Genomic DNA, 17,527 nt, shown 5'->3' on the forward strand with positions numbered 1-17,527 from the left:
TATTAATTGGATTACTATACTGTATGCATTTTAGATGCCTTATATTTACACAGAAAGTACCCAATGCCCTTAAAATCGAACTTTCCTATGACTATCCTAGTACGATTTCCCACCATGGCACTTCTCTCGAACCGGGCGAGCTGGCCGTGCGTGTAGAGGCGCGTGGCTGTGAGCTTGCATCCGGGAGATAGTAGGTTCGAATCCCACTACAGGCAGCCCTGAAAATGGTTTTCCGTGGTTTCCCATTTTCACACCAGGCAAATGCTGGGGCTGTACCTTAAGGCCACGGCCGCTTCCTTCCAACTCCTAGGCCTTTCCTATCCCATCGTCGCCATAAGACCTATCTGTGTCGATGCGACGAAAAGCCCCTAGCAAAAAGAGAAAACTTATCCCGTACTTCAGAAATGTAAACACTTGCCACGTCACAAAGTATTCTAAGACCCATTAATACATGCAATCACCTCGATTCACAGTTTAAACCTTTCAAATGCCATGCAAAAAACATTCTGAAATGTATCCAACAAGGTGCATTTACAATGTTCAAATAATGCACTTAGATAAATCACCGACAAACATAACCTCACGCAACGAAAGAAAAAAATCACACAATTCAAAGACGAGGATAAATTATGACGGTCCCCTGTGCAAATGCATTATTTTTTGGATTTCTGTACTGTTTGCAGTTTTAGATGCTTTGTACTGGCATGGAAAGTGCCCGACGCCCTTAAAACATTGTGGCTTATCGAACTTTTCTATGACGAGGGGATAAAGTTTCTCGCTTCCATGTGCATTGCAACGCACTACTATGATCCCCACCCCCACCCTTGTACGATTGTCCGGCTGGCACTTTCTCCTTTAAAACCATAAGACCGTTTGGGCTCGCATTAAAATAAAGCAATGCAGTTTCATCGGCAATTACAATATTGTTCGGTGCCTACGAATTTATTATATGAGCCATGTTTTTTCGCCAAATGTCGGCGGCGCCAGTGTTCGCGGATTCTGTTTTTCCACACACTGCCTTTTGCGTGATATTACAGTGTTCCTTAAAAGGTTGAATACTAAAGAATTCCGAATTCATTCAACTTAGCAATCATGAAGATTAGTGTAGACCCACTGAAGTGAGTTTAAGTGCAGAAAGCTGCCCCTCCATGTTCCGGAACGCGTGTTCTATTATGACATGGAGCGGATAAATTTCGAGTTGAAATTACTCTTTAACGTACTATTGTTTTAAAATGTAAAGGCAGTTCCGAATTAAAAGTCTGAATTTCGGTAATGGGGTCGACATTGTACTTCGAATTCAACAATTTAAATAACATGCAAAACTGTATCTCATGTTTTCGGGAACGAGAGCTTCTTCGAATTAGGCGGGATTTTGAATTAACAGATTTTGAATTATCGAGGTTCCACTGTATTGCCAAGTATTAATCAGTTTTCTGGTAACAGGTATGTATTGGTTCTTACATGAGGAATAATATTCAAATGAGGCAAAACAGGTTTATTGAAAATAACAAGAATCCTACATTGCTATTAACAACATAATGGCTTTATCTGTATAATTATACAAACAGAGGCCTCTTATTATAAAAATGGAAAATCATCTAAGCAGCATTTTCTTCCTATTAATCAAATAAATTTCAATAACCATAGGACTGCATATTACAGCTAACACTCAAGACAATCATGCAAACAGAAATTATCTCCGATTACCGGTAAATGAAATGTATGAGAAGGAAGGGTGAGTTAGATTTTTAAAAAAAGAAATATATCCCGAAATACAGAATCTAACATAAAATATGAACCGAAATGATTCACTTGCAAAATCATAGCATGATAAAACTCCATTTATATTGCTACTCAGACAACTGAGTTTAATTTGTTGCACTGTCTCAAATCTTGTGGGTAACAAGGTACAACTAGACTCAGAGAAAACAGAATTTTCAATAAATACGAAGTTCCTCTGATAAAATAAATAAAACCAAGAAAGAGGCACATTTGACTGTATAGTGAATCAAGACCAAGTGATTATCATTTGTTGGTACGATAACACTGCAGTAATTGTTTCTACTACTGCTCACTGATCTGCTCTAACAATCACATTCTGCTCTCACAGAGCATCTGATGAATGAAAAGGAAGCCAGATACTCTGTGATTAAAATAAAAAAGTGTTTTAAAAATAGATGATAGGGTTGAATGATCTGGTATGTAAGTTTCCAATACAGGGGTATAATATTAAATTCAAGGACACACAAAATGGAGCTCAAAAGGAACCATGCTGTTACAGCATGTTACATGAAAGGTAGGGGTGCTCTATAATGGACGTAATATTCACATATGATGTGGGATTGAATATCTTTCTCTATACCAGGCTACATTCTAACCGTTTGTACAAAGCTTTACAAATTCGTCCAGCATCTGTCTGTAATATTAATTAAAGTAATAACAAATTTGTTAAAAATACTCCCCATTTTTACTTTTTACTTAACATATATTTATATATATATATATAATATACACAATGCTTATGAAAGCACCTATACAAGATGATTCAATTAAATTGAAAACAAAAAAGCAATTGAGTGGCAACATCATCAGCCATAAAGATAAAATAGAGTAGTGTCACATCCCTGTATCAGTGAATTCCATCTTCTTGTTATGTTTCCTCTCTCACTGCTGGATTATCTTGTCACATATTAAAACTTTTTCTTAACAAGATCAATTCAATGTTTTCACATGGTTGCTGAGGTAGGAACTCACAAAGATGAGAGTTAATGTACTATTTCCTCCATGTGCATAGAAGAGTAGGCTTTCAACTTCAAAATCAAATCTATGGCTTTGTGAGAGTTTTTAAGAGTATACAAAGTCAATTATTTTAATGTAGTGCAAATGCCTATTGTAAGAGTATAAAAATGCACATTTCTTGCAATCTGTACTGTACAAATTTCTTAACTCGTTTTCTGGAAACGATAGTGAGTGAAAGGTTCTAAAACCAAAAGGTTCCATCCAGATATGTTTCCTGTGGTTAAGTACAGCACTAGAACATCTAAACGTTTATGTTTGTAAGATATTGCTGAACTTCTAAACTCACTGTGATTACGAAATTTTACTCAGTTTATGTAGTTTATTGACATTACACAATTTTTCATCTGTATGTACAATTGTGGTTCTTCTTTCATTTGTATTTTTTAAATTAGAAATTATCCTATGAAATTTTGAATTCCCATAAATTCAGAAACTAAGAGCAGGGATGAAGAAAAGACTCTTCCTAATACCAACTTGTGTCCACCATAAATGGATTTAATGATTATTTATATCTATTGTGAATTCTTCTAACGGGGTTGATGTTCCAAGGTTTAATTATTACAAAGTTATGCCTTCTTTAGCAATAACCACCTGCTTGGGACTACAGTCCATAGAAAATGAGCATAAAGCCCACTGAGCCAAGTGTTATGTAGTCCATTGCATTCTCATCTTGGTGAGTTGTACCTAATTTTAGCTCACTCAATTATAAATCAGGAGTAACAGTGTTTCAGTTATGAATGGATGACTGTGAAGTTGGTGGTTTATGTCTCCGATGATCGTAGTTGACAAGTCGCCTCCCGACAAGGTATTTGTCATTCTTGATGTGCTCATATAGTTTACGAAACTGTAACACGTGGAAAGAGACTACAGCACCAACTAATGCCACCAGCAGCATGAACGGGTACAACCGGCGGGCAATGAGAATACGTAAATGTGGATTGGTCACTACAAGAGGAACAATCCCATGTGCTACAGCATATGGGATCGCAAGAGCTAAACCAAAACAAGCCACAACTGGTGCTGCTAAGTCTCGCAATACAAAAGCTAGGTCCATACCCCGTATGCCATCCCTGTACGCTCTTTCAATACTGCGACGCAAAACCCAATCAGGTCCCATCATGGTCACAGCACATGCAATTTTGGTATACAGTACACCAAGTGCCCAATCTTGCCACACAAAAAGAACTGGAGTTTGATCTAATGGAACACGAAGAGGAACCACAACCACCAACTCAAGCAGCAAACCAAAAAGGAGAGGGATAAGGCCTAAAAGAATTGAGAAAGCTAAAGCTGCCTTGGCCCCTAATATGCACCACTGACGCAAGCGAGCAGTTATTGCTGCTCGTCCCTGTGGTAACCAACTGAGTAACAGTGCAATGGCTCGCGCAGATAACCAACACAAGTATGTTCCACAGGCAGCAGTATACAACTCATGGACGCGTCCACCATTTGCAGCTTGATCTCCCACTGGAGGTACTGCAGAACTAACTACAGGTGGAGACGGTGGGGGTGCACCAACTAACCATAGTGCCATAACTCGTCGACCCAACCAAACTGGCAGCGTGAGAGCCGTGAGACTTGCCAATACCAAGGAGATACACATTGCTACAAGCAGTCCAACCAAGCGTGCGTGAAACCAGCGTGGACGTACATAAGGTTCGAAACCCGTTGGTCCTTCCCGCTGAAGTAGAGCCTGATGTGCAGCACCCAATCCACCACCAACTGGGTTGCCTGGTCCACCAAACATGCCACCTCCACCTTGCAAGGGAACAGCTGGTTCAGCACGAGCACCTTGAGTAGCATCTGTACTTTCATCTCCCAGCAGATATGAATGAAGGTCTAACAGCCATGCTACAGCGCGGCACCATGCACGCAATAATCCTTTCAACCAGGTTCTTGTATGAGACTGCTCCAGAAGGGCAGGAAGTATCACCTGAAATGACAAATAACCAGAAGTTATTTTACTGCAAAAAATCCGACTGTTTAAATTACTGATCATATCAATCCAGATTTGAAAATAAAATTGACAATTTTTTCCCTAAAACCTTAAATGGATGTAGTCTATATCACGCAAAGTTACAAAAGTACAAAGTGCATGTGGTCTACATGCAATGTTCTGCGGAAAATTATTTTCCAAACAAACTTAAATTAAGTAAAAAACAAAAACAAAAACCCTACACATTTTACCTATAACTATTATTACTTCAAATTATTACCTTTTCCATTTTATATCACCAAACCAAACCAAACCAAACCAAACGACCGCTGCTCAGCCCGAAGGCCTGCAGATTATGAGGTGTTGTGTGGTCAGCACGACGAATCCTCTCTGCCGTTATTCTTGGCTTTCTAGACCGGGGTCGCTATCTCACCGTCAGATAGCTCCTCAATTCTAATCACGTATGCTGAGTGGACCTCGAACCAGCCCTCAGGTCCAGGTGAAAATCCCTGACCTGGCCGGGAATCAAACCCGGGGGCTCCGGGTAAGAGGCAGGCACGCTACACTGCGGGGCCGGCATTTTATATCACCAAGTAATTAAAAAAGTATCTCTAGGTATGGATAAAACAAAGGCTGCATTTACAAAAATTGCAGATACCTATTGCATTTATAAAAATTGCATATACCTATTGCATTTATAAAAATGGCATATACCTATATGTATTGCATAGCAAATGGAAAATAGTGAAAAAAGAGAAACATTGGAATATTAACTGAATTTTTTGTCCAGCCCCGTAGTGTAGGGGGCAACGTATCCGCCTGTCATCCGGCGGATTCAGGTTCGAGTTTCTGCCGGGTCAGAGGTATTCAATTGTAAATGATTAACATCCCTGGCCTGGGGACTGGGTGTTTGTGTCGTCCTTAATGTTCCTTTCCTCACATTCAACACTTATACACTTCTGCCATTTCCAAATACACGCACGTTCACAACATACGGTGCAAAGTAGGGGCAAAAGATCTCAGGTCGACGCCCCGAATAAATAGCATTAAAAAAAAAAACTTAATTCTTTTTCATTGAATGGTTAAATCAATAAGCATTAGGCAGAGTTACATGGTTAATGGTTTCCTGATCTTTCGCACCTCTCAGTCACAGTGTGTTAACTGTCCACTTCCTTAACATGTAGATGATAGACTGGATAAAGCATCCAGTCATACTGCCAGATCATCAGTCACCTACTCCGAGAGAAAAGAAGCAGAGATGCGTGTCCGTGTCGTACCATTTAGAGACATCCCTGTCAAATCTCCGGATGCCTCACCGATGGATTTCTGTGCCTTTGTCTCCTGTAAAGGGGGCTTTCTTCTAGACGTCCTGCCACTGTTGAGGGTCTTTGGAGAGTGCAGAAGGAAGATGTTACAGACATGAAACTTTTGGAAATTGAGATGTAGGGCAAGAGTCCGTGCCTGTGGCTATCACACCGAGCACATCTGGGTCTGGAGGAAAGGTTGATGATGATGATGCTTGTTGTTTAAAGGGGCCTAACATCAAGGTCATTGGTCCCTAATGGTATGAAATGTAATTTTGCCTGAGTCTCAATGTGGTTTCCGAACCTCCAGAGGCACAACAGATATGATCTTCTGTGCTAGACAACTTCAGGAAAAATGCAAGAGAGCAACAGCAGCCTCTGTATTTAGTTTTCTACGATCTGGAAAAAGCCTTTGATTCAGTACCAAGATCTGCTATGTGGAAAGTATTGAAACGTTTTGGATGTCCTGAACGTTATGTGGAATTGGTTCAAGCTCTTCATGATGGCATGTCTGGACAGGTTCTTCATGGTAACTCAGTATCACATTCGTTCCCAATCACTCACTCATGGATTGCAACAAGGCTGTGTGCTTGCTCCTACACTGTTTGCACAGTACATGGCTGCCATGCTGCATGAATCATCTGCAAACGACTCAGGTATGGAGATTAAATTTCGTTTTGATGGAGGCCTTTTCAATCTGGCAAGACTTCGCTCACAAAGAGGTACCCTGGTTACCCGGGTGACAGAACTGCAGTATGCCGATGACACCACATCTCCGGCTCTAACACCTGCAGAACTACAACAGTCAGTCAAGTGCTTTATAACTGCATGTGATTGCTTTGGTCTTAACATCAATGAAAAACAAAAAAGACAAAGGTACTTGTACAACCTGCCCCAGGATTAACTCTTGCTGAGTTCAGTATCTCTATCTTAGACACAACACTGGAACAGGTTGATCACTTTTCATACTGAATGACGACCTAAAACTGCATACTAAACTCATGGTGTACAAAGCTGTTGTAATTTCCACGCTACTGTATGGCTGCGAAACATCAACACTCTATTGCTGTGATATCAACAAAATTGAGCGCTTCCACCAACAGAAAATGAGATTCATCTTGAATATTAAGTGGGAGGACTATGTAACCAACACGGCAGTTCTTGACAAAGTGCAGCTAAATAGCACTGAGGCAAAAATCATTGCTCATCAACTGAGATGGTTAGGCAATGTTCACCGCATGGGTGATATCAAGATTCCATACCAAATTCTTTATGGTGAACTTAGCTCTAGCAGCAGACCTCATGTAGCCCCTCTTAAGCATTTTAAGGATTAGCTGAAACACATCATGAAGACAAGTGGTATAGATATACAGACATGGGAAGAATGTGTTGTGGACCGTTCACTGTGGTGGAACACTACAGCCACTGCTGTTAACTTGTTTGAAAGAGAACGCCGCAGACATCAAGAGGCCAAGCGACAAGCAAGAAAACTCCGCCAATTACAACCCCGCCCTCCTGCATCCATTCGGTGTGATTTGTGTGCACGTATGGTTTATGCCAGGATTGGTCTGTTTAGTCATCGTAAACACATCCATAAACTGAGCTGAACTGGACAATGTATGCAGGAATAAGTTATATATACTCAGATTGAGTTACAGCCAACGGCAATGACGACAGATCTAATATTATTATGTTTCTTTCCCCAAGTTTACATATTCATCTCTTTGTTTTATATATTTATGCACAAAACTGCTACGATATTAATTTTGTTGTAATGTCAAACTTAATTTACTTTGCAGAAAGGTGTGTCAGAATTTAATCTCTCTCTTTGTTATTTCATTTTGTAATCTTGTAGCTCTATGAAACACATTTGTGCCGACGATAGCTGCAATATATATATTTCTCAGAATGCAATTAATTTAGTCTCCCCTATTTAGTAGAATTTACGGTGCCAAAATATATTTCAAAAACATGTAATATAACATGTAAGCCAAAACATATACCATTTTTTCTTTTCTGTTTACACATTCATTTGTTTTAGATGTCTGGATATACAGTTGTGAACAGGAATACACAATTTATCATATATGGTATTATATATATAATACTTTCTGAATAAGAGGGAGTGGAATTGTGCTTTTGGAGTTTATGAGAATATAATCCATTAAATGAAATTTTCTACATTACTTGTGTTCCAATTCTTGCAGCATGAAGCAAGATCAACTCTCAACAAGCTCACTTTACATTGGTCTTTGGGCAGGTGGCTCATTCACAACTAGCAATCGAGAGTGCAACTCCCGCCCATTGCAAATGTATCCCCGAGTACTGACAGGCGTATCAGCTGCTTTTGACATTCTCTGCTTTGAAGGTTATTGGTTGGGGTAAACTAGCTGTAAAAGAGTACAGTAGAAGTCCGCTATAGCGAGTACGGCATATAACGAGAACTCAGTTATAGCGACAATTTCGTTCTGTCCCTTCAGAATTCCTATATTAAACTGTGTATCGTCCTTCGGTTACAGCGAGAGCCCTGAAGCATCCGTTACTACGAGTGATTAAGCGAGCACGATTTTTCTGTTCCCAATATTTACGCACCCCAGCGATTATATTGCATGCGATCGATTACCTTCGGTGTCATTTCCTCGCTATGTCCAGTAGCGAGTTCTCTCGTCGACATTCGAAGGCGATGTTGGAGTCGATTATAAATACCCATCGACTGCTGTTCCGTAAAGAAAATTCGAAATTAAAGAGAACATATTTTCGTAATAAATGCGTAAATAACGTGTCCGATAACGTTTGTTAACCCGTTAAAAGTAAAGGCTGACTAAGCGACCGCTTAATTTTAAGGCTAAATGCTCCAATTAAGTAAGAATGGGCTTCACCTCGAGGTATGGCAGGGTGCATAATAGATTTCAGAGGTTAGTTCATATTTTCTCGCGACTGTTTAAGTTACGGAAAAGCTATTATGAAAATTTATAGTGAAAAGTTTATCGTTTCTCTACTGGCGCTTGAAGTGTGTTTTCATCATATGTATAGTGCGGTTAAGTTAGGATAGGCGACACTGTTTGAATAAACAAAAAAAAATTTTGCCACAAAATACGATCGATCATCTTCGGCACGGTATAGTTTTTCTCACTATGTGCATTTGCGAGCTCTCTCGTCGACATTCGAAGGCAATTTTGAGGTCGATTAGTAATACCAGTCGACTGCTGTTCTCTAGAAAAATCGAAATAAAAGAGGATAACGCGTTTTCGTAATAAATGCGTAAATAACGTGGCCAATAGCAGTTGTTAACTGCTTAAAAATAAAGATTCAACAATCTCTTAATTTTAATGTTACATACGAAAATTAAGTATGAATGTGATACACCTCAAGATATGGCAGAGTACATCATTGATTTCAGAGGACAGTTCATATCTTCTCGCATCTAGTTAAATTTCGGAAAGGCTATTTACATGCCCATTTTTAGCGAGGAGATTATAATTTCTCTACATGTGTTTCAAATATGTTTTCATGATACATATACGTTTAGGTTAGGTGACGCCGCTTGAAGAAGAAAACTGAAGTGTTTGCCACACAAACCTCTGGAGTGATACCGTATTTCTCCAAATCCAAGACGACGATTTTTTTTCTTCCAGAATCTCATGCGAAACCTCAGGTGTTGTCTTGCATTCGCGGCCTAACAGTAAGTTAATGGTTACCACTAGCAACTACGGCAGTAACTACGCTGCTTCTTTTCTCCCCCACATGCGCACGCACACACAAAACTCGTTGACAATAAACGACCGCCTCTCTATTATACATCGCTAGCCGCGACAACCGGTTGTACAGTGCCTGTGTGTAACGTCACTGGATCACGGGAAATAGTGAAGAGGGAATGACGTTCTTTTAGCCTCTGCAAAAACGTTTCTCAGATCTGCAGAATGGCATCAAAACATGGGAGCCTTCGTTCTTAGAAAGGCCGGCTACTCAGTGGCAGAGTTATAACGCGTCTATTGTACTTGACGCTTAATAAAATTAAGTTTTATAGACAGCAGGAATATTTTCGTGATGAATAGTTGCTTTGTATACGTGGAAAAGGTATTGCTGGCAAATTTTCAACGGATTCTTGTCGATATTATGATGCCAATTTTAAGTTAATCGTTATTACACACTCAGAAATGTAGAATAATTGTGCAGCCGCAAGAAAATACGACATGGGCCTAACTAAAGCCAATATTTGGCGTTAGCATGAAGACAAAGAGCTACAAATAATGCGTACTGTACAAGAGAGTATTCAGAGGTCCGCAACAAGGACCCTTTAAAGAAGTCTAAGATGAAATTGTGAGGTATGTGCACGAAAAACGCAAGGGCGGAATGGCCATACCGTGGCGCAATAAACTCGTTTGTTGACTTTCAACGTCCGCGATTAGGCCTATCCTATACATCGCTAGCCGGCAAGCGAGATGTGCGTGTAGCGGTATCCGGTTATATCTGACGCTGAGTAAAAGTAACAGTTTTATAGACAGCAAGAATAATTTCCTGATGGATCATCGTATTGTAGAGACACATGGAAAAGGTATTGCCGGCAAATTTTCAGCGGGTTCTCTTCGGTATTATGCCAATTTTAAGTGAATGGTCGTTAAACCCGCGGAAATAAAGAATAATTGTGCAGCCGCAAAAAAAAAAAAAAAAAGGCACGACAAAAGCCAATGTTCGATGTCTAAAAATGTGCAGGCCTCCTGTACAACAAAAGCATTCGTATGATTTTACAAAGTACTTTTTGAGCATGATTAAAGTTTTTGAAGGAAAAAAATGTGGTGCGTCTTGTATTTGGAGAAATACGGTACTATATTTTTTTTCAAAATGAAATTAATTGTATCGGATTTCGAAAAATAACAAACAAATAAGCCGTAGTGTGGATATCGTCTGGGGAACCGTAAGTTTTGAACAAACTGGTTGCAATTTAAATCCGATTTTTAATGTGTGTGCGTTTTCCACCGGCTTTTATGCAAAATCGGATATAACGACAATGCGATATAGCAAGTAACTTTTCGCGGTTATAAATTCTCGCTATAACGGACTTCTACTGTATTTCATTTGTCGTTGCTTATTCGAGTGGCATATATTGTGCTTTTTTAATAACAACTCCAATGTTTGTTAGATTATCATGGATACATAAAATTTCAAAAATAATTTTCCACAATGAATGCTCACTTCAAGGCTTAAGTTTAAAGTTTATTTAAAACTTGTTTTGTGGTGTGGGTTACTGTAGTCATATCCTAGTTTGTGAACCACAAGGAATCGCTGAATGGCATACTAAGTGTTCCTAAGAGTTGGAATACCAGTTGCTATGGAAAAGGAACAGGCATCTCGGACATATTCCGAGTCATGGAGTTCCTTAGGACTATACACACCACCGATGGTCCCTAATCCATTAAAGGTGAGACTCTCGCTGGGATAAAGTTGGGTAGCATTCTTCTAACAGATTTTTACCAACCTCAGAGTCCCACTTCCATTAGACAGGTGAAGGCCTCCTCAGAATCAAATTGAATAAAATGGAATTTGATGGGGAGCTATTAATATGGAAGAAAGAAAGAAGGTAGAACTATCTGAGTCAATAAAGAAGATGCAATTGGATATGTTAGGAGTTAATGATATTTGAGTAAGGGCAGAAAACAAGGAAGAGAGAGGATATTATTGTTCGTAACAGGTACTAAAAAGGGAATGGCAGATTGTGGGGTAGGACTGTTCATCAGGAATACTACTGCACACAACATTGTTTCTCTTAGGAATGTAAATGTGCAAACGATGTGGGTAAATTTAGCAGTTAGAGGAATTAGGACAAGAATTGTCTCAGTCCATTCACAACGTGAGGATAGAGATGAGGATGAAATTGACAAGTTTTATGAAGCATTGAGTGACATCGTAGTCAGGGTCAACAGCAATGGGCTAATAGTGCCAATGAGCAATTTCAATGTGAGAGTTGGAAATAGAAAAGAAGGATAAGAGAAGGTTAGGGGTAAATGTGGGAAAGATATGGAAGCTAATAGGAATGGGAAACATTTACTGGACTTCTGCGCTAGTATGGGACAGAGTCCTGCAGAGAGGCCCAGCCCATGAGCTGCTTCGGCAATAGGCTGCAATGGGTTTTGAAAAGCTTGAACATACGAAACCTGTGACGTCATTGCACGGGCCGGTCTGGGCCAGCGCTCTGTCATTTGTACGCGGTGAACCAAGGACAGCGCTGTGGTAGTTCTATGGGCTGACTGCATCAGTGTGTACAGTGCACTGTGTGTCAGCGGAGTGTGCTGCATTACGGTCGAGTGGAGCCGATCAAATTTGCTGTGGTTTTCAGTTTGACTTCTCCGTCTATCCTGTTATCGGAAACGAATGTGGACTGCAGTTCCAAAAGAAAAGAAACTGTGGCATAAAATCCTGAAATGAAAGAAAAGAAGCAACAAACGAACTAAAAACCGCACAATACAAGACTCTGAATCGGATCCTAAACTTAAAAGTCGTATTTGGTTGGTATTCAAGCCTGCAGTTGACGGTAACGGGAAAGACGTTAATTTTGTATGCTGAACGATCTGTGGTGAACTATATGTACACTCTAGCAGTTACCCGCGACTTCTCACGTGGATTTCGTAATTTGATAAAAGTAATCGTTCTTCGGTACTGTACTAAGACATTATCTGAAAATCCCTGAAGTATAAAACCTCACTGAAATATTGAGTTTCATTTACCCCAGAAACTCTTTGTAAACCAAGTTTGTGGTATTGCATTTTGGGGCTGAGATGACCATGTGACATAGAACTGTACACGTGAGAGCGTCTTCTCTCAAGTAAAAAAAAGGTCTCTTTATTTTAAAGGAGATTACAAATACATATTTCCACATCTGTAACATCTTCAGGTTTTGAGATATAAGTAACCACATAAAAATAATTCAACCCCTTTATCAGCCCTTCCGCCATCCCCACCTACGTGGATTTTCCGAAAACAAAAAAGAGAGACGTGTTTCTTTATTTTTAAAGGACATTCCAAGCACCAAGTTCCATGTCTGTAACATGTAAAGTTTTTGACATGCAGTGTAGATATACCGGTACTCATTTTAAAAATTCATCTGCTTTTTCAATTCTTTTCAGTCCCTTAAGTGGTGTTATGAAAACAAAAAATACGTATTGTCCGATCCCAAGTCCGGAATGAGAAAGGAGGAGGGTTTGCTGGTCTGGCACCCAGCTGTAAAACTGCCAACGCCGAGTGTTGGGCGGCGGGAAATAACCCAACTCCCTAAGGGGGCCAACGGCTTCGGGCGAATGAGCCTCCTTGGGTGGGGTGATGGTCCCCACCGGTAAACTAAAAGTGATCACCGACATAATGGACCAACACAAAATCCTTATCATGGGATTACAGGAAATTAGAAACACTGACCTGGATGCCTTGGAATCTGAAGGGTACAGACTTTATAAAGGTATACCAGGGAAGAGAGTGATGAAGAATGTCCCACAATTTGGAACAGGATTTTTGGTCAGCCTTAAAATAATAAACTCAGTTCAAGAATTCAGATCACAGTCTCCACGACTCTCAACGCTCACCTTAGAGGCATCTAATAAAATCTATACTATAATAAATGCCCATGCTCCCACTAATGATAAAAACAACTCCTCAAAAGACCAGGAAGAAACAGGAGAATTTTGGGACCTATTGGACCAGACCATAGATAACATCCCCAAACACCATATAAAATTATTAATAGGCGACTTCAACGCTCAACTAGGCAGAGAAAGAACATACCGTGACATCATCGGAAAATGGTCAGCACACAAGAAAACCAATAAAAATGGAGAGAGACTTGTTGACCTGTGTAGAAACCATAATTTAATCTCAAAATCTACATGTTTTAAGAGGAAACCTCAAAAACTTAAAACATGGAAACACCCTGACTATACTAAAGGAGAATGGCAACTGGATCACGTCTGCATGGACAAATACCACCACAAAGAGATCTATAACGTCAAAGTCCTCCGAGGAATAGACATGGGTTCAGATCACTACGTAGTTAAAATTAAAATTAAACTCACTCCCCAGAGGAGGCAACAAAAGCAAACCCTTAAAACTAAAAAAGAAAAATAGATCCTACCCAGCTAATCAACAACAAAAATTACCAGAAAGCAACTGAAAAAATAAAAATCACAGATAAACTTGAAGACTTAGTACACAACCTTAAACAAATTGCAGAAGACCTGGCTCCAATTAAACCACGTAAAAAACACCAATGGTGGAACAGTGAATGTGATGAAACAGTAGAGAAAAGACATCAGGCATGGCTATTACATCAGTCCCAAAAAACAGAAATATCCTATCAAAAGCTAGTAAAACAGAGAAAAGAAACTACCCAAGTCTTAAGAAGAATAAAAAGACAACATCATAAGGACACCCTGCAGTTAATTGAAGAACAATTCAATAAAACTCAATCAAGGGAGTACTACAAAACCTTCAGAAAGCAGCTCCAAAAATATGAACCCCCGACCCTACTGATGAAGCATGAAGATGGTAAGCTGGCCCATAACAATAAAGACAATGCAGAAATTCTGGCTAAACATTTCAACAAGCTTTTAAATTGTGAGGAACCTGCAGAACTCCTTCATTTGGACACCAACACCCCGATAAAAACATCACCAGAGAACATCAATCCCCCCACAATAAAGGAAGTCTACCAAGCACTGAATAAATTAAAAAACTACAAAGCGCCAGGAGATGATCAGACCTTTGCGGAAATCTGGAAATATGCAGGAAAATCAGCAAAAGTTGCCCTCCATCAACAACTTGTCTCTATCTGGATTAAAGAAGAACTACCAGAACACTGCACAACAGCCCTCATTCATCCACTGCACAAAAAAGGAGATAAAACCGACCCTAATAAGTACAGGGGAATCTCGCTCCTAGACGTAACATACAAAATATTTTCAATAATCATCCTTAATAGGATAAGTTTTTTTTTTTTTTTTGCTAGTTGCTTTACGTCGCACCGACTCAGATAGGTCTTATGGCGACGATGAGACAGGATAGGGCTAGGAGTGGGAAGGAATCGGCCGTGGCCTTAATTAAGGTACAGCCCCAGCATTTGCCTGGTGTGAAAATGGGAAACCACGGAAAACCATTTTCAGGGCTGCCGATAGTGGGGTTCGAACCTACTATCTCCCGAATACTGGATACTGGCCGCAATTAAGCGACTGCAGCTATCGAGCTCGGTGAGGATAAGTTTACAACTTGAGAAAGAACTAGGTGGTTTCAGACCCTGGAGGAGCTGTCCTGATCAGATCATGAGTCTTAAGTTGATAATGGACTATAACAGGAGAAGAAACAGAGATATGGTGATGACATTTGTAGATTTCAAGAAAGCTTATGATTGCATCCACAGAAAATCTCTGTTTAAAATTTTAAGACACCTTGGACTACACCCCAAATTAATAAACATGATAAAATTGAATCTCACCAACACCAAATCAAAAGTGAAGTTTAGGGGTGAAACATCAGAGACATTTGAAATTAAATCGGGGCTACGGCAGGGAGATAGGCTCTCACCACTATTATTTAACTGTGCTCTAGAAATGGTAACGAGGGAATGGTTTAGGAAATGTCCCCCCAAAATAAAGATTGGCCGAAAAATCAAAACAAATTGCCTGGGTTTTGCTGACGATTTAGCATTACTAGCAGTGGACATGAAAGAAGCAAAAACCCAGATAACAGAACTTCAAAACATTGCAAATAAAATTGGCCTCAAAATATCATTTGTAAAAACAGAAATTATGCCGCAAAACCCAACGCAGCTAAAAGAAGTCACCATAAATGGTAATAAAATCAAAATAGTAACTCAATTTAAATATCTTGGAGAAGTAATAACACATAACCTAAATGAAAAAATCTCAATCCAAATAAGAACAAATAGATTAGCTAAAGCACAAAAGTTAACATGGGATAACTACAAAAAGAAATGTCTATCAATAAATACAAAAATAGAACACTACAACACAGTTATAAAACCAGAAGCTACATATGCAGCAGAAACACTCTTTCACCTGAATAAACAATCAAAGACTGACAGACTTCGGAAAATTGAAAGGAGGATTGGAAGAACCTGCATCAACAAAAAATACCAGGAAGATGGACAGTGGCGGTTAATACTTAACAAAGTCGTGTAAAAAGAGCTAGAACCCATTACAGATACTATGCTTAAGAGGAGACTGGGATTCTTTGGACATTTAATGAGGATGCAGGATTCGAGACTTCTGGAACAACTAGTACAACACAATCTCGTCTCAAAAAATATCACAACAGGATGTAAATGGATCAGAGAAGTAAGAGAGGATCTGAAGGAAATAGGCCTTACAACAGAAGACACCACAAATAAGATAAAATTGCATACAAAACTCAAGAATACAAACCTCCGCTTTACCCTTACAAAAAACAAACCAACAACACGCACATTTTCAACTGAGGAAAGGGCACGAAGATCGGAGCGTCTGAAGAAGTACTGGGAGGACCGCAAAGCCCGAACAATCCCTTCAAAGAGACCTGAACGACGGACTGACTAAAGTGATCCTATGTGGTCATAAAAGAAGAAGAAGAAGAAGAAGACGAAGAAGAAAGGAACTGCCAAATACCAACTATCACGACTGCAACATCTTTAGGTTTTTAAGATGTAAGTATCCTCATACAAATAATTCAACTAATATTTCAGTCCTTTTATCCCCCCTAAGTGGATTTTCCAAAACCATAAGTAAACGTATTCCTTTCTTTTTAAAGGAGACTCTAAACATCAATTTTTATGTCTGTAACAACTTCAGTTTTTGATATATCAGTACCCTAATTATTAATTCAACCCCCCTTTCAGTCCCTTTTACCCCCTCCCCACCACATTGTGGTTTTTCAAAAAACAAAATAATACCCGTTTTTTTATTTTTTAAATATTAAAAATACCAATTTTCACATCTGTAACATGTTAAGTGTTTGAAATATACTGTAGATATGCTCATCTTGAAAATTCATGCCAACCCACATTTCAGTCCTTTTTACCCCCCCCCCCCCCCCCTTAAGTGTCTTTTCCGAAAACCAAATAATACATCTCTCTTTATTTTTAAAAGAGATTATAAATACCACTTCATGTCTGTAACATGTTAAGTTTTTGATACATTTTGGAGAATATGCTCAGGGATTATGTGTACAAATTTAGGTTGGCAGCTATGCCCAAACGTACACGCATAATCTCGCTGCTGTAGAATCCTGGAGCTGGCGTTGCCATTGTTACGGCAGTTCATTTCCTTATCCGAGAGCAGGGGTAGTGTGGTGCCAATATCTCCATAGTGGTCGGTTTTAGGGCCTTAAAACAGGGTTTTTAGGCCTGTAGGGCTTACCGAGATTTGTTCTTTGGGTCAAGGGACTTAAAATGAGCTTAGTTTTTTCCTTGCACGACAAATTCAATATTTCGCCTATATTAGCCTAGTATTTTTAT

General features: G+C 39.4%; 1 protein-coding gene across 2 annotated transcripts in view; it reads right to left on the bottom strand.

Moving 5' to 3' along the window:
• Nucleotides 1-1,480: 1,480 nt before the first annotated feature.
• The window catches only part of LOC136864515 (E3 ubiquitin-protein ligase MARCHF6), a 152,414-nt gene continuing 136,367 nt past the window's right edge, over nt 1,481-17,527 (bottom strand). For both annotated transcript variants that reach the window (XM_067141581.2, XM_067141582.2), the window contains exon 7: nt 1,481-4,732. In XM_067141581.2, the coding sequence (XP_066997682.2) occupies nt 3,527-4,732 (1,206 nt within the window). In that variant the 3' untranslated portion in view covers nt 1,481-3,526. The remainder of the gene's footprint in view (nt 4,733-17,527) is intronic.

The sequence above is a fragment of the Anabrus simplex genome, chromosome 2 (genome assembly GCF_040414725.1).
Source record: "Anabrus simplex isolate iqAnaSimp1 chromosome 2, ASM4041472v1, whole genome shotgun sequence".
NCBI lineage: Eukaryota > Metazoa > Arthropoda > Insecta > Orthoptera > Tettigoniidae > Anabrus > Anabrus simplex.